Genomic DNA, 25,905 nt, shown 5'->3' on the forward strand with positions numbered 1-25,905 from the left:
CAGATTTGAAGTCAATATTTTCTCTATAATATTACGAATTACATATTTTAATAGCATTTCACACAAAAATTAATTAAAAATCTTATTTTATTCAAAATTTATTAAAACTTCAAAATTTTCGGCGGGTTTGATTGACACATGCTTGCACTTTCACAAATTTTAACCTTATTCTTAATCCTTAGGAAAAATGGTAATCTTGTTGTGTATTAATGAGAAATATTTAAAACTTTTATCCAGAAAAATAATTTTATTCAGAATAGAGATGTTAGAAAGCAAAACTCCTTCACAAGTATCGTCATTCCGAACTAAGGGATGCGTACATGGTTTAGCAAATCGAGCATACTCGTGTTATGTACACAGTTTTTGTAAACAGGGCACGAGTTCTGTTTTTGTTTATTTTTAGAATTCACCGGGTGCGTTCTGAATCGTCACAGTCTGCTTACCACAACTGCACGGACAATATATTTTGTGTTTGCTTTCGAACATGTCTACTCTGAATTTTCTGGATTATAGTATTGATATTTTTCATTTATACACAACGAGATTGCCACTTTTCCTAAGGGTTAAGAATAAAATTAATTTGTAAAGGTGCAAGGATGTGTTAATCAAACCCGCCAAAAAATTTGAAATATTAACATCTTTTAAATGAAATAAGATTTTTAATTAATTTTTGTGTGAAATGCTATTAAAATATATAAGTCGTAATATTATAGAGAAAATAATAACTTCAAATCTGTGTCCAAGTACCTTCAAAGAAGATCAGTTCTAGAATTTCTCCGGAAATAAATCATTGAAAATACATCAGCACTATATAACTTGAAACGGATATCAGAGTTAGATTATTTCAGACATGGGGTTGGGAAATTCTGGTTCGGCAAAGGTTGCCAAAATTACAGAAAGAATGATAAAGAAGCAGAGTAGTCTTTGCAGGGCGAGCGTACATAATTTTGATTAATTTTTTAGGAATAGGTCTGTGTAATTATCATCATGAAATCCGTTTTGTCCTCTCATACCGGATCTAGGATGTTGGATTTAATTAGATTATGTTTCCTCTCTGAATGTCTGTGCGTATCTTCCTCTTGAAAAAATGACTGCATGCTTATGAATGATACAATTACGCTTGAAAATTTCTTGACGAAAAGGAAACTTACAAAGTATATTGACGAGATATAATATGCTTACCTCCGTAGGTCCATCCAGAAAAGACGCTACCATCTTGATCACACACTTCCTCATCCACCTTCTGGTCAAGACGTTTAGAGGCGTCCATCACCACAATATAGAAAGCTCTCCTCGTCAGGTAAATCTGGTGACATGCGTAGTACGCACACTGTCCTCCAAAGTCAAAGAACGTCAAGGTCTTTGCATCCAATTTTTCAAAAGTATTTTCTACATAGTTTTTTTCTTTGTATTTTCCTCTGGCTGAAAAAAAAGTGATCATGAAAATATCGTATTGTTGCTGTTGGAATAAAAAGAAATATATGATCAGTATTGCCAGAGTTAGACAAAGCATAACTCAGAACACTCAGATTCAATCATTTTTAATCTTAGATGTAAAAAAAACTTCATTTAAAAAAATATTTTCTTTTCCATGTGTACAAACTAATTCATTCCTATTTTTCTGAAGATTGTATATTTTTTAATTATACAGTGTTATAAAACATCGCAATTGTGAATTTATGTTTAATTTTCAATATTCGAATGGGTTCTCCCTCTATTTATATATTAACAAAGTTAAATTTGAATTACTAGTATCATATCTTACCTTTCAAAGATTTTACTTCATCACATAATTCAAATATTTCCTCATGCACCTCCAATCCCTCGGTAGATTTTACTTCTTTAATCTCTTTTTCGGTACACCCGAGTAGACGTTTAAGTAGCGTGGTTTTCCCCACCCCAGCACATCCTACAATCATCCCTCGGGCGTGGTGGACTGTCTGTGTTCCTCTCTTAGCGTACTCCACATACCGCTCTCTGGCCTCCTGGTCCCACGCAAGTACTTCTCTAGGGACTCCCACTGAATCATAAAATAATGAACATCGTTAGATAATAAAGTAATAAAAAAAGAAAATAAAATCCTGGCCCCACTCCAGAACTTCTACAGTAACTCCCACTGTATTAAGACCAAAAAAAAAAAATAAATAAATAAATAAATCCAAAAATAATTTTTTGGCATTTAATAGATTTCACCCTTAATAGTACATCTCAGATTTCAAATGCCATTTCGTTGAATTGTTGCTCGTAATTCCTGCAATGGCACGCTGATTGGTTCAAAAGTATTTTCTGCACGACCTTAAACAAAAATTACACGAGTGAGTTAAAACTTACACAAAGTGCGGAAAATACACAGGAAGTTATTGAAATTTACACAAACTATACCAAAACTACACAATCAACAAAATATTTACACGATATAACGAGAAAATTACACAAACGTAAAAACGAAAACTGCACAAGTGAGAATACAACATTGACATAATATACGACGCATCCTCAATGTTGCGCACATTTCATTAATATTCATTAGCGAACAGATCAGTGTGGCTTGGATGCTTGAAACGTTATAAAACAAGAGGATCGATGAGTAATGTGTTAACAATATTAATCTTTAAAAAAAGATTCAGTCTTTCAGAATTACGCTAGACTCTCAAGAATATGCCTAACGTGTTATATACATGTAAAAATTGACAGGCACACAACATGCATATAAATAAACATCCGTCCGCGATTAAAATATAGATAACGTTAAATGGGGGTGCATATAAACTGTATATTATCAGTTGCGTGTTTAATTGTTAGATTTTTTGTTTCATTCCTCTATATAGCAATAATTTTTGAAAGTTTAAAACAATGATATTATCATAGTATAGGTAAATTAATAAAAACAGTGTGAGTTAATACAGGAGAGTTAACAATAAAGAAAACTCTTTTCCTCCATCACCCACTGTGTATACTTTGGTAATAATTAAGGATGTGAATGTGTGACCTTTTCACATCGAGAAATTCCTCCCTACTGGAATGGAATGAAAGACACGTGTACGCTAATCGATTTATAGTTATTTGACACTTCAGTGATACCTTTTGATTGGAGGTTATTAGCAATTCGTACAGAGATTTTGAAGCAATGTTGCTGTCATCTGGGTTGTGGAATTTGCCCAATGTGAAAAATGTAGTATCGCTTTTTAAAGGGGGGATGCCAAATAACCTAAAAAAAAAAAACTAATTAAAAAGCCAAAAAAAAAAAAAGGTAAAGCGTCCAATCTCGAAAATCCTATTTCGTTGAGGTAGTGAGGCACCTTCAATTCCCATCCAGCAACAAAAAAGGTGACTTTTCAGTGGACATTTTACAATGGAAGTAGGTTCTTTTTGAGAGAAAAAAAAAACAGGGGTGGGGGGGGGGGTTCTATAGGCCTAATTAACGATTCTTTTCGTTCATAATAAGAGGTTATTTTTTTTTATAATGGTCATTTACATGTATTTGGATAAAAAAAGTAATCTTACAAGAAACTTAATGTTTAGAAAATAGTTTTAAAAATCATGAAGTCGAAATTTGAAATGTAAACAGAATAAAGAACATGGATTATTTGCATTTTTTAAGAGTGATAAAACGCGTTCTATGACACTGCTGTATCCATCTTAATTTTTTTTTATTGCATCCTCTTTGTAACATTGTATGTAATATAAATGTACGAAGTAAAGCACACTGTTTGAAAAGTAAAAAAAAAAACATATAATCGCATGTACATAAAACACATAGGGTATATATATATATATATATATATATATATATATATATATATATATATATATATATATATATATATATATATATATATATATTTCCATTTTATCTGGTCCTTTTTATTAAAAAGAAAACATTTATCATGTAATCGTCATTACGAATGAGGGTAACGCTCACAAGAAATGTCATGTTTTTTATTGAGTAGTTTATAACTGAAACTATGAGATTACATGGAAAAGAATTCATAACAAAGTAGACTAAAGATCTCCAACGAAACCGATATCCTGATATTTTATAAGTATGAATACATGTGTTGTTAGAATAAAATATTTTTTTTTATGTTTGGCGTTAGACGCAGGCGCGGATCCAGATTTTTTTTTCAAGGCGTGGTGTCTATCCCAGTAAAGAAAGATTAAAGAAAGGAAGAAAAAAAAATCGCCAAAACGTCAAAATCTATTTTGTGTGTGTGTGTGTGTGTGGGGGGGGGGGGGGGTTGTGTTATGATTTCTATTGCCTAAATCTTTCACTTTTCACATTCATTTCACATACATATTCGCGTTTACCGGGGGGGGGGGTTCAGAGTTTTCCAAGGGGGTCTATGGTAACCCCCCCGACCCCTTCTAGATCCACGCATGAGATCTAAATACATGCTGTATAATCTAATGTAATCCCAACGTACTTCAAATTAAAAAAAATATCCAGCCAAATGAATCGAATATAGGTATATAAAGCAGACCCTTTTGTCTCATGGTTTTGGAGATGTGTGGTCTTTCCTGAGTCAGTAAATGAAAAGGTCTTTTATATGTATTTTGAACAAAGACAAGCTGACCCTTTTGTCTCATGGTTTTGGAGATGTGTGGTCTTTCCTGAGTCAGTAAATGAAAAGGTCTTTTATATGTATTTTGAACAAAGACAAGCTGATTGTTTTTTCCAAAAACTGAGAGTAGATATAAAAAATGCTCAGCCTCTTAAATTGTTTAAATATCTAAACCCGACTTTACAACAGGCTGGCTATCTTAATTATATATATTATGAAAAGCACAGAAAAGCATTAACTAGACTCTACGCATTGAATCTGGTAGATATGATAAAAAATGTCCCACAAGTGAACGAAAATGTATATTTTGTACATCAAACGAAACAGAAGATGAATATCATTTTGTTCTGATATGTAACTTCTATACTGAGTTAAGAGAAAAACATATTAAAAAATATTATTATGTAAGACCTAGTTTGGCAAAATTTATTGAATTACTTAATTCCGATTCAGAAAATATACTTAAAAAACGGGAAATTTGTGTTTGAATGTTTTAAAAGAGGGAAAACTTTACCATACAGTAATATTAATACATGTGTAATACAAAAAAGACACCTGCATAGTTCTTTTTACCTCTTTTTGTTTTCATTTTTTTTCTTCATATTTGTATAAAATTATGTAATAGCACCTGTGTAACACCTGTTAACCATTGTTTATAGTCTTGGTAGAGGGAATTGAAATCTTGCTAAATCCCTGAACGGTATACTTTTGGACCGTTTTATTATACCGATCGATACAAAAAAAGGGAGGATTGCAAATGACGAGGTATTAGGTTTCGGAGCAGGGATGAACTCACTTGATTAACACACGGGGATTACAGGCATGTAGTCAAATAACATTTTAATATACCGACACAAAGGTTAATTCAAGAGGATTACGAATAACCGGAAATTAGCTTCCGAAGCACGGATTAGCTTATTAAACCAAAGATCCGGGATTAGTCCATTCATGTTGATTTCTAGGGAATAATTCACATTTTACTATTTAATTTTTAAATAGGGAAAATCGGTAGAGGTAGAATAATTAAAATGTAATTGAATACTGCTTGTCGGTATTTGTAGAAAATTTAGATGAAAGGTTATTATTTTCCATCCCAACCTTATTAAAAAATTAAATTAAAAAATTTTCATTTTCCAATTCTTTACTGCAGTAGAGAAAAAATTCGAAGAAAAAATGAGTATAAAATGTTAACCTATCCCTGTTTCGTATCTTTCAAGGAATAAGCAGCATTTTATATCTTTTATGGAATAAGCTGCATGATTTTAAAATGTTCACCTATTCCAGTTTTATATCTTTCACGGAATAAGCTGCATTTTAAATCTTTTACGGAATAAGCTGCATGATTATAAAATGTATCCCAGTTTTATATCTTTTACGGACTAAGCTGTATGATTACAAATTGCTAATTCAACCTATCCCAGTTTAAATCTTTTACGTAATAAGCTGCATGAGTATACCGACAAATGCCGCTAAATGCCGCTGACTCTACCAGAACTTCTGTTTTGGAGAAATGCCGCTAAATGCCGCGGACTCTACTCGAAGGTCTGTCTTGGACAAATGCCGCTAAATGCCGCTGACTCTACCAGAAGCACTGTCTTGGACAATTGCCCCACCCACCAACCCATTTCATCTCATTTCGTGACTTCTTACATGAAGTATGAACCGTAAAAAAAAATAATCTAACCTAGAAAATTCTTTCAAGGTATAAAATCGTAAAAGGGTGACGGGGGGGGGGGGGGGGGGGGGGTCGTTTGAATCGGAATCTTCATCTGACTGACTTTGTTACCAATTTTTCACGATCCAGTCATTCATGTTTTTGTTTGTATAATTTGTTTTTTAAATAATTTCAAATTATATTAAAATCATTTCCATTTGAACGTTGCATACAGTTCATTAACCTTTAACATGTTTAATGTGTTAGTAATATTACACATGATTATAGGCAGTATATGAGATCGTCTTGCGTACAAACATGTATGTCCTCTAAATTAAATTATGCAACTAAATTCATATATGAGGAAAACCCTTCTATAAAATTTAAAAAAACAAATATAATTTTAGATCAATAATACTCACAACGTTTACTGATCCTGTCATGAATCCTCCAGTCAGATACGGTACAGTGTGTGATGATGTCCAGGTGTAGTTTGTCTATGAAGAGGTCGCATATCTTCTCCGGTAGGTACGGTATATACAGACATCTTCCTCCCTCACTCCTCTCATAATCCCAGGACCGACAGTATTCTGATATCACGTCACGTGACGCCGTGGTTAGGAAAAACTCCAGATCACTGTCCTCCACCAGACACTCCGTAACAAAGGCGTACATGACGTCATGTCGGATGTCGTCTGATATAAAGGTCATCACACCGTCACGTGTTTCTGTGATTCCTTCAGGAAGATCTAAAGAGTCGTCTTCAGTAATATCAGGGTAATATCTGTCTTTGATTTTGTCCCTTATGACTCTGTGTGATTGTTCATTGACATTCAGCTGATATTTCTCAGCTAACAGCATGCTGTATAATAGATTCCGAATTTTTGGCAAATAGTTATCACATTTACCTAAAATAAGAATTAAGCCCTTTTTTTAGAATAAGTTACATTTTTATGATAAAAGATAATATGTTATGTATTTTCAGCGATTGAATATTTATAAATAAATATAAGGATTTTTAATTGCCGTATTTGACATTTGCATTTTAATACTATTAAACTTTTCTGGGTAAATCGGCATTTTTTCTTACACAATTGTGGCTGATATATAACACATTTTATTCCAGAATCCTATATGATTTTAACCTACCTTTATTATACAAAGAATTTCAAAATATTGATTATATCTGGGCAGAAATAAAATGAACTAAACCATCCCCTCCCTTCCCAAGTTGTCGTTTTACGTTTGTTTAAGTAATAACTTAGTTTAGCTAGATTTTCAACGAGAAAGAAAAAATACAATCTAGAGACTATAAATTCTTGAATGAAATTCAAATATTGTCTTTGTATTTTTGAAGAAGCTATTGTTCAATTTTAAAACAAAACACACTTTCGTTTCTGCTTGAAATCTCGAAAAGTCTTTGACCCTATGCAGTTACATTTTATACCACAACTTGCTATGACATAAGGAAGACCCCTATTCATGTTTAAGTCAAAAAGTCAAAAATCAAGGTCATAGATACACACTCTGTGTGTAAAACGTTCAATTCCTGGAGATATCTGATGATCTTTCAAGTTTTTGTTGGAATAAATGTTATACCATGTCTCCCAATGACGCAGCCTGCCTTTTTTTAGTGTATCCACCCCCCTAGATCCCATCCCCACCCGTGATCAACTCATTTTCTTGTTTTTTCCTTAAAAAGGGGGATGTACATTCTCTGATTAAGCCTGTTTAATTTTGAAATATTAGTTGTAGTTCTATACATGCTGGTATATTTGTTATAAATTATAAATCTCCTCGGACTGTCCAAAAGTCAAGATTATATTCTAATTAATAAAATAAACACACAATCTGAGAGTATTGCATAAACAAAACAAACCCCCTACCGGGTTTTCCTTTTTCTTTAGGATGTCATTTATAACATGCAAAAGTTATGTCGAATGTTAAACTGCTTGATTTTGAGGTCATGAATGCCTTTAACTAATAAAATAATCCACGTTAACAAAAAAATTCAACTCATTTCTCAACGTCTTTTCAGATTTAGGAGTCAATAACATAACAATTTAACACGAACCCGATCTCAAACGATTATGAAAAATTAAAATGCCATAATTTTGTCAAAAATCAATGTAGCGAAGCGACATTTAAGCTTGATCTGTAACTCATCAAGAAACATGCACATACCAAAATTCAGTTCAATATCTGCAAGTATTTAGAAAAAAAATGGGGGGAAACCAAGTAGGACAGACTGACAAACAGACAGGGACAAACAGAGGGACTAACTGATGGACAGACGCAGAGGAAACCTAACGTCACCTCCGGTTTCATGGTAGGGGACTAATAAACGGTCACGGTTTTAAAGTTTACCCACTATACATTGTGAGTATAAGATCCAAATTCTCAGATAAGAAATCTAGACTTAGTTAAGAACCAATTAATAGATCTACGACTGATTGCTATTATACATGTAAGTGATTGCTAAATTGTGATTTTTATACATTAATTGATAAGAACAGAAATATTTGCAAATGGAATTATGTATATACAGATTTATTTCAATATTTTCCTTTAATTTACACTGATAAATAGTAAATTATATAACCTCCGAAGAATAGATAAGAGGTTTGATATAATATCGATCTATTCATATTTCCTATTCTGATATTCATGAACACTGTAAATAAATGTATCAATGTTGAAATTCAATGATTCAATTTTATTAATTCCTAAGTGTATGAATGAAAATATACATGTACATGTTATGTAGAATAATGTGTCACTACAATAATCCTTTATTATCTTTTCTTTATTTCATTCATTATTATGCACAATATTACAATGACAACGTTTATATGTGCATACTTACCCCCACCCCCCTTCCTCACAGCATGACCAAGTCTTAGGAGAAATTAACATTCTATCTGTGCTTGCGTAATTTGAATAATTTTGCGAGATTTTGATCGAGAGTGGTATGCATCTAATCTTTTTTCTATGCTTAACAGTCGAAAAAAATAACGTGGTGAAACACATTGTAAATTGTATGAGTAAATATACTTTCATTATAATTTTTGATCTAAGAAAGATAACCCTGATTATTTACATAGTTGATTTATCTCCCTTGTTGTTGACATGAAGTTGTTGAATGTAGTATGGCTGATTTACGTTACATGTGCATTCAATATTGAGTTTTCTAAATCAATCATTATCATGTATGAGACATTATACTCCTATTCGATAAAAAATGTCATACTTGAAAAATTATCCCAGATTTGAAAAAAAAACAAGAGGCCAATGGGCAACATCGCTCACCTGAGAAGCTTTGACCATTCTGTTCTTTACCAGATTTCACCCTTGTTATACATAATGCATTCCCACCCTACCCCACTGATCATAATTTAGACATTTTGAAATCTAAACTACCCAATGATCCTTCCATGGGCACATATGTTTCAGCATTTTTGGCCCAGTGGTTCCTGAGAAGAAGATTTTCAAAGATTTTTCCTATATATTTCTATGTAAAACTTTGATTCCCTATAATGGCCCCGCCCTTCCCCCGGGGGTCTTGATTCCTACAATTTAGAATTTACACTACCCCAGAATGCTTCCACATAATCTTCACTTTTTCTGGCCCGGTGGTTCTTGAGAAGAAGATTTTCAAAGATTTTTCCTATATATTTCTATATAAAAATTGATTCCCCATTGTGGCCCCGCCCTTCCCCCGGGTGTCATTATTTAAACAGTTTAGAATCTACATTATACCAGGATGCTTCCACATAAGTTTCAGCTTTTCTGGCCCAGTGGTTCTTGAGAAGAAGATTTTCAAAGATTTTTCCTATATATTTCTATGTAAAACTTTGATACCCCATTGTGGCCCCGCCCTTGCCCCGGGGGTCATGATTTAAACAATTTAAAATCTACACTATACCAGGATGCTTCCACATAAGTTTCAGCTTTTCTGGCCCACTGGTTCTTGAGAAGAAGATTTTCAAAGATTTTTCCTATATATTTCTATGTAAAACTTTGATTCCCTATAATGGCCCCGCCCTTCCCCCGGGGGTCTTGATTCCTACAATTTAGAATTTACACTACCCCAGAATGCTTCCACATAATCTTCACTTTTTCTGGCCCGGTGGTTCTTGAGAAGAAGATTTTCAAAGATTTTTCCTATATATTTCTATATAAAAATTGATTCCCCATTGTGGCCCCGCCCTTCCCCCGGGTGTCATTATTTAAACAGTTTAAAATCTACATTATACCAGGATGCTTCCACATAAGTTTCAGCTTTTCTGGCCCAGTGGTTCTTGAGAAGAAGATTTTCAAAGATTTTTCCTATATATTTCTATGTAAAACTTTGATACCCCATTGTGGCCCCGCCCTTGCCCCGGGGGTCATGATTTTAATAATTTAAAATCTACACTATACCAGGATGCTTCCACATAAGTTTCAGCTTTTCTGGCCCAGTGGTTCTTGAGAAGAAGGTTTTCAAAGATTTTTCCTATATATTTCTATGTAAAACTTTGATACCCCATTGTGGCCCCGCCCTTCCCCGGGGGGGTCATGATTTTAACAATTTAAAATCTACACTATACCAGGATGCTTCCACATAAGTTTCAGCTTTTCTGGCACAGTGGTTCTTGAGGAGAAGATTTTCAAAGATTTTTCCTATATATTTCTATATAAAACTTTGATTCCCCATTGTGGCCCCGCCCATCCCCCGGGGGTCATTATTTGAATAATTAAGAATCTACATTATACCAGGATGCTTCCACATAAGTTTCAGCTTTCCTGGCCCAGTGGTTCTTGAGAAGAAGATTTTCAAAATTTTTCCTATATATTTCTATATTTAAAACTTTGATTCCCCATTGTGGCCCCGCCCTTCCCCATGGGGTCATGATTTGAACAATTTAAAATTTACACTATACCAGGATGTTTCCATATAAGTTTCAGCTTTTCTGGCCCAGTGGTTCTTGAGAAGAAGGTTTTCAAAGATTTTTTCTATATATTTCTATGTAAAACTTTGATACCCCATTGTGGACCCGCCCTTCCCCGGGGGGTCATGATTTTAACAATTTAAAATCTACACTATACCAGGATGCTTCCACATAAGTTTCAGCTTTTCTGGCCCAGTGGTTCTTGAGGAGATTTTCAAAGATTTTTCCTATATATTTCTATATAAAACTTTGATTCCCCATTGTGGCCCCGCCCTTCCCCCGGGGGTCATTATTTGAATAATTAAGAATCTACATTATACCAGGATGCTTCCACATAAGTTTCAGCTTTCCTGGCCCAGTGGTTCTTTAGAAGAAGATTTTCAAAGATTTTTCCTATATATTTCTATATTTAAAACTTTGATTCCCCATTGTGGCCCCGCCCTTCCCCATGGGGTCATGATTTGAACAATTTAGAATTTACACTATACCAGGATGTTTCCATATAAGTTTCAGCTTTTCTGGCCCAGTGGTTCTTGAGAAGAAGCTTTTCAAAGAATTTTCCTATATATTTCTATGTAAAACTTTGATTCCCCATTGTGGCCCCGCCCTTCCCCCGGGGGGTCATGATTTTAACAATTTAGAATTTACACTATACCAGGATGTTTCCATATAAGTTTCAGCTTTTCTGGCCCAGTGGTTCCTGAGAAGAAGATTTTCAAAGATTTTTCCTATATATTTCTATGTAAAACTTTGATTCCCTATAATGGCCCCGCCCTTCCCCCGGGGGTCTTGATTCCTACAATTTAGAATTTACACTACCCCAGAATGTTTCCACATAATCTTCACTTTTTCTGGCCCGGTGGTTCTTGAGAAGAAGATTTTCAAAGATTTTTCCTATATATTTCTATATAAAAATTGATTCCCCATTGTGGCCCCGCCCTTCCCCCGGGTGTCATTATTTAAACAGTTTAGAATCTACATTATACCAGGATGCTTCCACATAAGTTTCAGCTTTTCTGGCCCAGTGGTTCTTGAGAAGAAGATTTTCAAAGATTTTTCCTATATATTTCTATGTAAAACTTTGATACCCCATTGTGGCCCCGCCCTTGCCCCGGGGGTCATGATTTAAACAATTTAAAATCTACACTATACCAGGATGCTTCCACATAAGTTTCAGCTTTTCTGGCCCAGTGGTTCTTGAGAAGAAGATTTTCAAAGATTTTTCCTATATATTTCTATGTAAAACTTTGATTCCCTATAATGGCCCCGCCCTTCCCCCGGGGGTCTTGATTCCTACAATTTAGAATTTACACTACCCCAGAATGCTTCCACATAATCTTCACTTTTTCTGGCCCGGTGGTTCTTGAGAAGAAGATTTTCAAAGATTTTTCCTATATATTTCTATATAAAAATTGATTCCCCATTGTGGCCCCGCCCTTCCCCCGGGTGTCATTATTTAAACAGTTTAGAATCTACATTATACCAGGATGCTTCCACATAAGTTTCAGCTTTTCTGGCCCAGTGGTTCTTGAGAAGAAGATTTTCAAAGATTTTTCCTATATATTTCTATGTAAAACTTTGATACCCCATTGTGGCCCCGCCCTTGCCCCGGGGGTCATGATTTAAATAATTTAAAATCTACACTATACCAGGATGCTTCCACATAAGTTTCAGCTTTTCTGGCCCAGTGGTTCTTGAGAAGAAGGTTTTCAAAGATTTTTCCTATATATTTCTATGTAAAACTTTGATACCCCATTGTGGCCCCGCCCTTCCCCGGGGGGTCATGATTTTAACAATTTAAAATCTACACTATACCAGGATGCTTCCACATAAGTTTCAGCTTTTCTGGCCCAGTGGTTCTTGAGGAGAAGATTTTCAAAGATTTTTCCTATATATTTCTATATAAAACTTTGATTCCCCATTGTGGCCCCGCCCTTCCCCCGGGGGTCATTATTTGAATAATTAAGAATCTACATTATACCAGGATGCTTCCACATAAGTTTCAGCTTTCCTGGCCCAGTGGTTCTTGAGAAGAAGATTTTCAAAATTTTTCCTATATATTTCTATATTTAAAACTTTGATTCCCCATTGTGGCCCCGCCCTTCCCCATGGGGTCATGATTTGAACAATTTAAAATTTACACTATACCAGGATGTTTCCATATAAGTTTCAGCTTTTCTGGCCCAGTGGTTCTTGAGAAGAAGGTTTTCAAAGATTTTTCCTATATATTTCTATGTAAAACTTTGATACCCCATTGTGGCCCCGCCCTTCCCCGGGGGGTCATGATTTTAACAATTTAAAATCTACACTATACCAGGATGCTTCCACATAAGTTTCAGCTTTTCTGGCCCAGTGGTTCTTGAGGAGATTTTCAAAGATTTTTCCTATATATTTCTATATAAAACTTTGATTCCCCATTGTGGCCCCGCCCTTCCCCCGGGGGTCATTATTTGAATAATTAAGAATCTACATTATACCAGGATGCTTCCACATAAGTTTCAGCTTTCCTGGCCCAGTGGTTCTTGAGAAGAAGATTTTCAAAATTTTTCCTATATATTTCTATATTTAAAACTTTGATTCCCCATTGTGGCCCCGCCCTTCCCCATGGGGTCATGATTTGAACAATTTAGAATTTACACTATACCAGGATGTTTCCATATAAGTTTCAGCTTTTCTGGCCCAGTGGTTCTTGAGAAGAAGCTTTTCAAAGAATTTTCCTATATATTTCTATGTAAAACTTTGATTCCCCATTGTGGCCCCGCCCTTCCCCCGGGGGGTCATGATTTTAACAATTTAGAATCTACAATACCCCAGGATGCTTCCACATAAGTTTCAGCTTTACTGGCCCAGTGGTTCTTGAGAAGAAGCTTTTCAAAGAATTTTCCTATATATTTCTATGTAAAACTTTGATTCCCCATTGTGGCCCCGCCCTTACCCTGGGGGTCATGATTTGAACACTTTAGAATCTACAATACCCCAGGATGCTTCCACGTAAGTTTCAGCTTTACTGGCCCAGTGGTTCTTGAGAAGAAGATTTTTTAATGACCCCACCCTATTTTTGTCTTTTCTTGATTATCTCCCCTTGCGAGGAGATTTGTCCCTTCACTTTAACAATTTAAATTTCCCTTTACCAAAGGATACTTTGTACTAAGTTTGGTCAAAATTGGCCCAGTGGTTCTTGAGAAGAAGTCGAAAATGTGAAAAGTTTACAGACGGACGGACAGACGGACAGCTAGACGGACAGCTAGACGGACGGACGACGGACAAAATGTGATCAGAAAAGCTCACTTGAGCCTTTGGCTCAGGTGAGCTAAAAAAAACAAATGTTTGAGAATATAATTTTTTGTGTCATAGTTTGATGAGAGGAACTTAAATTTTCAGAGAAATCTCAGATCTGAGGATGTATCAGTATTGGTGATCCCGAAGCCAGGACAGTGTATTTTTTTGGCATTGAGTTTTCTAAGGTACATCTAAGCCTTAATACATTAAGCAATTGAAAATAAAAACAAGGTAAGAATATGCCCTTGCGACATGAATGCCCCATAATGCAACATTAAAGTTAGAATAAGTGTAAGCATTTTGATGAGAATATTTTTAATCGCTTCGATCTTTAAAATTAAAATTGTCTTTTGACATACTAAACAATGAATGAAAATGATAAATATCATCAAATTTTGTACTTGTACATGTGTGAATGCCTAAGATTATATTAAAATATTTTAAATGTTTTCTATAAAACTAATAAAAATTCAATTGAAAGACAAATAATTTCAAGGTCACAGGAAAGTTAAAGTTCGAAAGATTTGATACAGTTGAATACTTCTTTTGAGCAACACATTAGTTTGATAAATATTGTGGATGGTTTATTTAAATAATGTATATTTTTGAATAATTAGGTTCAGGTCAAATGAAAGTTAAACAATTTTGTTCCAGCCGGTAAGCTTATATAAGTATGTAAAAGCATATAAGGTTTGAAAAAAAAAACGTGTCATTATTATTTATTAAAAACTAAGCTAAAGAAGAATTTCAAAATGGTGAGGTCAAGGTCAAAACGTCAATAAAAATTTTATAGCTCATATAAAAAAAAATGCTGTTTATTCTGCACATATGTACAAATTCGCCATTATATGGAGCTATAACGGCGGCAGATTCTATAAAGGTTTATATAGGGAACGTACAAAAAATGAACATTATTTTTAGATCACTTAAGCTGAAAGATCAAGCGAGCTATTCTGATCTCAATTTGTAATCTGTCTGTCTGTCCGTCTGTCTTTCCGTCCGTTTGTATATTTTTCACATTTTCGATTTCTCCAGAACCACTGGACCGATTTCAACTTTACTTGCCATAAAGCATCCCTGTGTGAATGGAACTTAAGTTTATTCAAATTAAGTGCCACACCCTCATTTAAAGGAATATAATTAGGAAATGGTGAAAATTTCGTGGCGTGCTTTAAGAATTTTCTTCTCAAGAAACTCCGTCCTAGGTAGTGTAGATATAAGTTTATTCAAATTACGACCCCCGGGGGTAGGGTTGGGTCACAATGGAGGATCAAAGTTTTACACAAGGATATACACGTCTTTTTTTTCAAGAAAATATGAATAGTCGTCCTTCGTAAAGATCTATCCTGAGGAAAATCTGCAGAGCTGGTTTAAATATTTGTATCTATGCTATCTTTCAAAAACATGTCTTTGCAAAAGTGATCAGAGAAATAAAACAAACTTTATAGTCATAAAAATTATGTCATTCAAGGTATTTTTGATATTATTACATTGTCTTTTATAAGATCTGTCTTTCAGTAATATTAAGATTATGGTTTAATATCTCAATATTCGTATATAAAATACAAATGAATTGTTTACAAATACATGTATTTAGGGAAATTGGAATATATACAGATTTCAACCATGCAGCATTATCAATTTCAGAACTTTTTTATTTTTTTCTGATATTGTGTATTAAAAACCATGGCCTAAGTGGATGATTGCCATAAAAAAGAATAGAGTTTCCAAAAAAAGAAGGTATTTCTAAAGCAAGGATCCTTATATAATACATACAAATCCCAATGTTCTTCTTCCCAGTAGGTTTTCTGTAAGCTTTGTTGTCGATGATGTAAATGTCGTTGTGTGGATGTAGACCTATACAGGATCTCACGATGTCAGGTCTCCCGTATCTCCAGAGCCACGTCACGTGATCTACACTGTCCTGTGATCTTTCTCTGTAATGTACAGTCTCCCCTTCTCTTCTCAGATTCATTAGAAACTCTTTACGCTTATCTTTACTTTCCTTTAGCATATCTCCTGTAACATTCACTGCAGAAAAAAATAATATCGTATCATAATTAATATCGTATAAGCGCAATATTTTATCTGGAATAACATGAAATAAACATATAAATAACATGTAGATAAACCTAATAAGGAATGAGTTAGATACAAATAACCAATAGATAAACAATTATTTTATAGGAATCTTCAGATTGCAGCATTTGAGAGCCCCATGAAGTATAAATAAAAGGATCAGAATCTATAGATTATATCTTAAGATCATGTCATGAGATATATTAATGTTCAGAATTAGATATAATCATTTCAAACATAATATAAATTAGGAAACTATCACATTTCTCCACAATGTCTTACATATCTGGTGTATCTGATCATATATTCTCTTGTCCTCCATGGTGACGTGAGTCAGTATGTTCATCTGTAGACGGAGTATCAGTAAGGAATCACAGCCAAGACTAGAGACACACTTCTCACCAGGTTTTCTGTTGTGTCTCACTGATCTCAGGTACACACTGGCTGTGTCATGACTACTGTACAAGTATAGTATACGTTCGTTTATTGATGCTATCCTATACATTGTCTCGTCCTTTGTGTCTTCCGTTATCTTGTCCTGATCTTCCCAGAGGTAATCACGTGACTTCAGTCTGTCCAGAGTCTGCTGTGCTTCCTCACTTGTTACAGGATTCTTTTTACTGTACACCCAATGTCGTATCTCATTAAGCTTGTCCAGCCACTCTGAGTCGGTGAAGTCAGGAGGACCGGAGTCAGAGCACAGAAAACAGAACAACACTAACACATCGTCATCAGTCAGTGTGGAGAACTCATCTAAAAATAAAATCAAAAAACACTGATTACATATTTTAGATGGCTTGATTAGTTTTCATCTACTCTTTTTCCACTGCATGTAGTCAAGTTAGAAAATACAAATAAATTATGACAAAATTATTATAAGTAAAATCACGCAGTTTTTATTTTAGAAAAATGATTTCCTTTTCCCTTTAGATTTGTGTTTTTATCCCTTAAAACCCATGTTTAGTATATAAAAATATAAAACAAATTACCGACACTTGTGAGAGTGCTATAGTAAGTATAGTTTGTTGACCTTTGCTTTGTATTTCTGATGATTGATTGAAAATGGTTAAACAAGGTGTTTTCAAATATTATCATGACTATAATAAGATAAAAAGTTTATTTAAAAAGAAAAAAAATTGACTTTTAGGATAGCATTTCAATGCTAAAATTTAATTAATATCATTTTGCTGTTTAGGACTTTGATATTGAGCTATTATGTTTCAAAATAAAATCAAGTGTCGTCTTTCGAAGATTACAGTCACCACCTTACAATTTTTGTGAAGATAGACCATACGCCAAATCACTTATCTGAACAACTGGCCAGGTGAAAACAAAAAACAAAGATCAAGAGGCCCAGGAGCCACAGCGCTCACCTGCGGACATCGGGCTTGAAAGCCATTCATCATTTGAACAAACTAGAAACTACGCTTCCTGAGGATGATTCCATATAAATATCACTAATCATAGCTTTGAAGTACTTGACAAGAAGATTTAAAAAGGTTTCCCTATATATACCTTTGAAAAACTTGAGTCGGCCATTTTGGCCCCACCCAAGCCCCGGGGATCATGATTTGAACAAACTTGAATCTACACTACCTGAGGATGATTCCACATGAGTTTAGTCCTTTCTGGCACAGTGGTTCTTGAGAAGAAGATTTTTAAAGATTTTTCCTAAATATTCCTATGTAAAACTTGGGTCGGCCATTTTGGCCCCACCCTTGCCCCAGGGGTCATGATTTGAACAAATTTAAATCTAAATTACCTGAGGATGATTCCACATAAGTTTCGTCTTTCCTGGCCCTGTGGTTCTTGAGAAGAAGATTTTTAAAGATTCTTTCTATATCTTCCTATGTAAAACTTTGGTCGGCCATTTTGGCCCCACCCTAGCCCCGGGGGTCATGATTTGAACAAATGTGAATCTACACTACCTGAGAATGATTCCACATGAGTTTCGTCCTCCCTGGCACAGTGGTTCTGAAGGAGAAGATTTTTAAAAATGCCATCAATTTTTCTCTAATTCATAATTATCTCCCCTTGAAAAAGGGCATGGCCCTTTATTTGAATACACTTGAATTCCCCTCACCCAAGGATACTTTGTGGCAAGTTTGGTTGAAATTGGCCCAGTGGTTCTTGAGAGGAAGTCGAAAATGTGAAAAATTTATGGACATACAGACAGACGGACAGCTAGACAGACAGACGGACGCCGGACAAAATGTGATCAGAAAAATTCACTCGAGCCTTTTGCTCAGGTGAGCTAAAACAGTTCAGTATCGAACAGTTGGAATATAAAAAAATGGTTCGGCCGGTGGGGGGTGGGGATGGGGGTGGGGGGTGGAAGGGGTTGAATAACTTCCTACTCAAAAAGTGATACATAAAAGATCTGCTGTTTTAAAGATGAAAATTTTTATTAATATACCGATAGCGTTTATATTTATTGAATAACTTTCTAGTTAAGAGACTATGCCAGGGCAACAACGACAGCCCGTTAAACTTAAATTATCCCATGGTTCCGACTATCGTCCATGTTCCTGGCATAGTCTCCTAATTAGACAGTGATTCCTAATACAATGGACCCTCATTTATCCGAACGCTTTGGTTCCCGGTCAATTTGTCCGGATATGTGAAGCATCCGAATATCTGAATCACCAGTTAAACAAGACAAAATAACATTTAAAAATTTTAGTCACATGCACTCATTTAGACAGAAAATTGAAAAATATCGATATGCCCCGGCTATTTATTTGCCCCGGCCCGGGTTTGCCTACCCATTTTACCAACACTCCATTTTTTAACGTGTGTGTGGGCGTATAATTACTGGTCTGGCATGGTTTCATATGGTAGAAAAATGACCCTACTTGTCGTTGAAGATTAACTTTTGGTCCTTTTTCTTCTTAGAAAAAATGACCCCCTGGACAATATTCTACGCGGTCACTGTTCGTCGTTACACCGCTTTTAAAGGACGCCATTTCCACAAACAGCCCTTCTTGAACCATTGAAAGGTAAACAAGTAGAGCTTTTTAAAAAAAGCTTCCCGTCTTTAGCAACAATCTTAAACAGTAAACTGATCTACACCTATCAGGCTGTATGATTCTTTTGAATTTTTTATTTCTACATTAGCTTTTTACTGGCATTAGCCCTACCACGGTTGCCGCTCGGTCATTTCCGTAAACTTTGACTGGCCGAGAGCTTTCGGCAAACCTCGGCTGATTCCATTCCCTTCTTCAGACAAGAAAGGGGAAAAAACATATTGTAAGGTCTGTAAGCTATAAAAATCAAATTTTATTTATAATGAAATTAAAGAGACCTTTTTATTTATTGCTATAAAAAATACCATGTTATTAAGAATTAATTGCTGCTGATTTTGCTGTTCGTTTTGTCATTTTTTTAAAGATTGGAAATCTAGCAAAATTGTTAAGTCGTACGAAAATTAGATCATCAGAAAGTTATCTCCCTTGCTTTGAACAGCATTTCGACCAATGAAATAATTGAAAATTTTTTCATCATGCAATTTCTACCAATCACAAAAGAGAGGATCGAAGTGCATAGTCCGAAGACTGTAAAAAACTTAAACTTTACTATACCGTCTTCCAAGGAAGACGGTAATAAGCATTTAGATATAAGTGTTAAATGTAGTTATTTTTTCACAATGCCTTTTAGCTGTGCAGATATTATCATAGTTATTGATAATAACTTCAGTCTTCAGGAATCTTACTTAGTCTTTTAATGACAATCGCCGATAAACATCAAATAGTATGATCATCAACTATGTCCGTAAATTTCATGAAGAAAAAACGAGTATTTATTCCGTAATTGTCAAAAACCCGGTTTTCAACTTCGAAATTCCCGGCCCGGCCCGGGTTTCGCTACCCATTTTAGTCAGAATCTGTCTTAATACTTTATCGACCGAATGAAATTTTCAGATTCTATTCTTTATATGAATATTTATATTCGCAGAAAAAATTAACTTCAAATACTAAATATTGTAGATTTTACCTGCGATTATTGATTTTCAGGTTGGTAAAATGGGTAGGCAGTTACATATGTCTAAGACATACGTTTTCTGACATAATTGTTACAGAAAGTCTATAAAGTTATGAATAAATCTGGTGTTTAAGAATATATATGAACTATAAATTAATATTTCTTCATTGGTTATTGCAATATTTAATTTACGTAAAATTACATGTGTTTGAAAAAAATGAAAATTCAGGAATAATTGTAAAGGTTACTCTATTTTGCTGAATATTAACATTCAATCTAAACAGTTCCAAAACCCAATTTCAAATTGATGATTATTGAATTAAAAAGGACCTCTATGTAGTTAGAGCTTGGCAATGTCGAAAAACTGATAGCTTAACATCCGACGATAGAAACAATTGGCTTTCATTATTTCGGAATTTTCTGGTCTGCCCCGGGTGTTCAGATCCGGTTTTAATGACCCAATTTTTCTGAAAAAAGCGTAGATTCTGCACCTGTATCTTTTATAATGTAAAACTAGATGCTGTCACGAGAATAAAATACCTGCACTAAGCTGCTTGCCTCTAAATACACACATCTACATATTGGGCTTTTCAAGGAAAACATCAAAATAATTGTATAAGTTACATGTTTCATGTATTCGTCAATTATGACTCAGAGCATCTTATATGTTTTTTATACATGAAATTCATTATAAGTCTGAAAAACACAGAAATAAATAAATGATGTGAATTATATTTAGATAAATATTTTGCTCATAATAGAAGCTTTTAGAATTTACTAATAGCCTCCGAGACCACAAACACACGGAACGTGCGGTTTTTTTAATAGGCGCAATGGAAAAGTAGTTAAAACATTGTTTGTTATGAATTAATTTAGAATATGTTCTTTTACCATACATGGTTACATCTAAACACCTTTTGGAAAATTTCCAGACCTTATTGGGTTGTGTCACCCATTATCATATCTTTAGATTAAGCATCACTCGGCACATCTCGGCCGATTCCCACTTCATCTGACAAGGCGATTGAAGATTTGCCGAATGGGGTTATAAGCACATGGCGCAGTTTGGTGTGTATTGAAACAATTCATTTTGTGTTTTAATTGGATTTAAATATTTCATGAAGTTCACAGGACCAATGACAGTCGGTAAGTACAGGTTTAAGTATAGATTGGAGTAAAATAAACCGCAAATGATTAGGTTAAAGTTCAAAAAGGGTCAAAGATCATCGCATGCCACAGTCACATTGTGAAGTTATCTCCCGTTGTCGATGTGACATTTTAATAGCTACTGGAGTAGATCCAGATTTTTTTCGGGAGGGGGTGGGGGGGGGGGGGGTCACCCCAAGTAAAAAAAATCCAGCCCAGAATGTCCTGATAAGCAAAGAGAAAAAAAAACTGAAAACAAATTAATAAAATAAAAACAATGATAGTTGGATCGTGGGGTAAAGTTTTTCTTAGGGGGAGAATGTCCAAAGTCATTCTTAAGTAAATTGCTTCAGTATACAGTCTTATTCAAATAACAATGCAAATTCCAAAGAGGGGGGGGGGTGTTACAATCTCCCTAGCCACGCTCTGTCTCTGAAATTACAATAAATCGTGTGACTCGAAAATAGTAGATTTTTTTCTCCATTTCACTTTATACATATTTTATATCTTGTGTTTATATTATGTCTGTCTGTTTGAACCTTGCCTATAAATTAAGTTTCAAGTGGGATGGTCTATACTCATGGTTTCCGCATTGCATATGTTCCTTGTGACTATGCCTTTCATTTGGGTACCACCAATTTTGACCTCTTGATCTCTTGACCTCGACCTAAGATTTTTTCCCATTTTTACAAGAATTAACCAAACTTTATACTTGGCAGTGGCGGATCCAGAGGGGGGAGGTGTTACGGGGTTTGCAAATGTTGTAATATATAAAGAAATTCGGTTAATTGTGAATACAAAATGAAACCCCCACGCCCTTTAAAATTATAAAATAGAGTTTTCTGGATCAGAGACTTTTAAAAAAAAAAATCTTTAAGGTACTAAAGTAAAACAGTCATACAAGTGCTTTTTTCCAGGTTGATCAATCTCCCACTTTTAAAATCCATACTCCACCCGGTATCCTATTGAGTTATTCAACTAGACATGTAGGTGTAAAACGTTCGGATTTGGAGATATTTTCCTTCTTTTTCAAAAACTTTCAGGTACGATAGTAACTCATACAAGTACTTTTTCCCAGGTTGATCTCCACCCGGTATCTCATTGAGTTATTTAACAATATGTTTGTGTAAAACGTACATTATAATAATTCCTTTTCCCCTTCAACCCCTTCCCCCTTTTGAAAAATCCTTCAACCCCCCATTGAAAATTTTCTATATCCGTGCCTGCTTGGCCTAAGTTTTGATCAGTAGGTGCTAGGGCTTTCGTGTGTAACATGTGTATTCATTGTGAACTTCAACAGGTATAAATATGTAGACCTTGACCATAGAGTTTGACCCACTTTACAAAATATTTAAACTTGTCTATCAACTTTTTAACAGGAATACTAAGGATTTCTATTTTCACATGTGTATCCCCGAGAGAGATGCTTTCACAATAAACAAAGAATTACTAAGATAAAATATGAACATGTTGGTCATATTTCTTGTTCTCCCTTGAATCAGAAATGATGATATAAATATTTTACAAATAATTATAATAAAAGATGAAAAGGTACTGCATCTTAAAATTAACTAGATTCTGTGGTTGAATTAGCTGAAAAACTTTACTAGCTTTATTATGCTACTCAAAACACCTTAATTAACTATATTCAATCAAACTGTTTTCTGAAATGTTCAATTTCTTTTTAACAATCATGGATGCATATGACACCAAAAACATTGCATTAAAAAAGCTTTTCAACAATAGTAACCATAGAAACCCTTTCAAAATACTCATTTGAGCTTTTGAGGTTCCCTTATCACATTACGTCTGTTGTCCTTCTGTTTGTCTAGAAAGTTTTAACATTTTTAACTTCTTCTCTTGACGCAATTTTAACCAATTCACATAAAAATATGTACATTTGTATGTCAGTCTGTCCATCTGTCTCAATAATTTTAACCTTGGTCTTCACGGTCATGTCTATTGAATGAGAAGAGACAAGGCATTTACATTAAACATATGTATTTGTATTTACCTGTGACAATGGCAATATTTTTTTAACAACATTGACCCTGAAATTTGACCTACTTACAAAAATATTACATTTTTAAATTCATCATTTTGAAAGAGAAATCTTTGTACATTTATAATATGCATGCATGTATATTAATTTCTGTGACAAGACCTTTCCAAAAAAATCATGACTTTTGACTCTGTGACCTTAACCTTTAAGCTTAACCCACTTTTCAAAAATAAAGCATTCGCCTATTACTTTTGATTGAGAAGAGATATGACTTTCACATATGACATGTACATTAATTGCCCAAAAGATGATAAGGCTACCATGTAAAATATAGGAGGAGTTCAGAGAAGACGAGGCTTTCTGCATAAAAAATGCATTTCCATAAAAAAAAAACACCAGTTTTCGACCCCATTTGACCTCCTGGGGCAAAATCAAAATTCCGAAACTTTATTTCATATCTATATGCCATCACAAACCATCTCCTAAAATATGATTAGGCTACAATGTAAAGGAGGTCAGGGAAGAAGGGCCTTTTTGTATAAAATACGTCATTTTCGACCCCCATTTGACCCCCAGGGGCAAAATCAAAATTCCAAAACCTAATTTCTCATTTACATGACACCACCAACCATCTCTGAAAAGATGATTAGGCTACTATGTAAAACAACAAGGAAAGAAGGCTGTGATGATCGTGGAAAAACGTATCATAGATAGAAAACGATTCTTCCCACCAACTGGCAAATTCGTGGCTGATCCAAGTTACAATAAAGTTCCGATGTAGGTAAACCACGGAGAGCAACAACTAATCATTATTTATCACAAAGTAAAAACTCAAGTAACTCTCTCAAATCAAAAGACGCAGTTAGAGTAAGATTGATATCCATTAATGTCTGCGGGTTAAATTTAAAACTCCAATCTCCTGAGTTTCTTGATTTTGTTAAAAAAAATGATATCGTATGCCTTACAGAAACAAAAACGGATAAAGCTGATATAATTGATATTCCAAATTTTAGTGCATTTTGTGAGCATAAAACAAATTTGTCATTTCAGAAATACGGTGGATTAGTTGTATATATTAGAGATCCAATGGCTAAAAACTGTAATATTATTAATAATTAATGTGACAACATACCTTGGGTCCGAATAAAAGGTAAAACATGATGAATCGATGAACATATATTAATAGGTACAGTCTATATACCACCTGTAAACTCTAGATTTTCATCTGGTGAAATATTTGAATTAAGATATTGAGAATGAAATTTATATACTATACACAGAGCATAAGTGTATCAGTTTACTTGGTGACTTTAACAGTAGAGTCTCTACAAAACAAAAGCTGTAATATTTGGTAAAGGGAAAAATAATATAATGGCCCTTTTACATTTGAAGGCTCCAATCTGGATATAATTGATAACTTTAAATATTTGGGTGTTACATTTTGTAAAAGTAATTCTTTTAATCTAAATACCAAAGAATTATATGATAAAGCTACTAAAACTATGTATGGTGTTATTGGTAGATGTAGAAAACATAACTTATCAATTGATTGTAAATTAGACATATTTGATAAAATTGTCAAACCAATACTCTTATATGCGTGTGAAATGTTGGGTTTTCACAATACTAAACTAATAGAGAAATTACACTTAAAATTTTTTAAACATATCCTGAGCTTCTTTTGGTGTTTATGGTGTATGGAGAACTTACAATCAATTGATAAGTTATTTGATTTATTAATTGATATCAAAGTTAGAATGATCTCATTTTGGGGTAAACTCATTAATGCTAAGTGCTCTAAATTATCAGCAAAAATTTTTATGTGCAATGATATTAAATAAGAATCCATGGTGTGATTTGTACAGAAAATTTTGAATGAAAGTGGAGTGACTTATGTCTGGTATGAAAATTCAATTAATATATCTTGGCTTAAAAATAAAGAATATACCACTCTTTAAGATCAGTTTAAACAAACATGAGTTAGTTAAGGATGAATTCTTCTGATCAATTTACCCAAAGTGGGTCTTCGTACTTAGACATGTCGTAAAATTCAAACTGATTACAATTTACAAACAAGTTTTTAAAGTTTTTATGATTAATATATTTAACTATATTTATTTTTAAATAAAAAAACTTTCTATGTTGTATTAATGACCAACACGTGTGCAAAATTACGATATAAATTTACGACATAGGCCTAAGAAAGTCGACAATGGAAATCGACATGATCGAGAGGGGAAGACTCGGGATCGCCCGTTTCAAAGCGAAAGG

General features: G+C 34.2%; 1 protein-coding gene across 1 annotated transcript in view; it reads right to left on the minus strand.

Annotated features, from left to right (window-relative positions):
• Positions 1 to 1,182: 1,182 nt before the first annotated feature.
• Positions 1,183 to 25,905, minus strand: part of LOC134237683 (uncharacterized) — a gene marked incomplete at its 3' end in the record, with an annotated part of 261,483 nt that continues 236,760 nt past the window's right edge. Inside the window, exons 8-12 of the mRNA XM_062719819.1 lie at positions 16,788 to 17,258; positions 16,203 to 16,457; positions 6,639 to 7,124; positions 1,766 to 2,020; positions 1,183 to 1,422 (exon numbers count right to left, since the gene is read on the minus strand). Of these exons, the coding sequence (XP_062575803.1) occupies positions 1,183 to 1,422; positions 1,766 to 2,020; positions 6,639 to 7,124; positions 16,203 to 16,457; positions 16,788 to 17,258 (1,707 nt within the window). The remainder of the gene's footprint in view (positions 1,423 to 1,765; positions 2,021 to 6,638; positions 7,125 to 16,202; positions 16,458 to 16,787; positions 17,259 to 25,905) is intronic.

The sequence above is a fragment of the Saccostrea cucullata genome, unplaced genomic scaffold (genome assembly GCF_032062105.1).
Source record: "Saccostrea cucullata isolate Sc308-1 unplaced genomic scaffold, CSIRO_AGI_Scuc_v1 ctg731, whole genome shotgun sequence".
In the NCBI taxonomy this organism is placed as follows: Eukaryota; Metazoa; Mollusca; class Bivalvia; order Ostreida; family Ostreidae; genus Saccostrea; species Saccostrea cuccullata.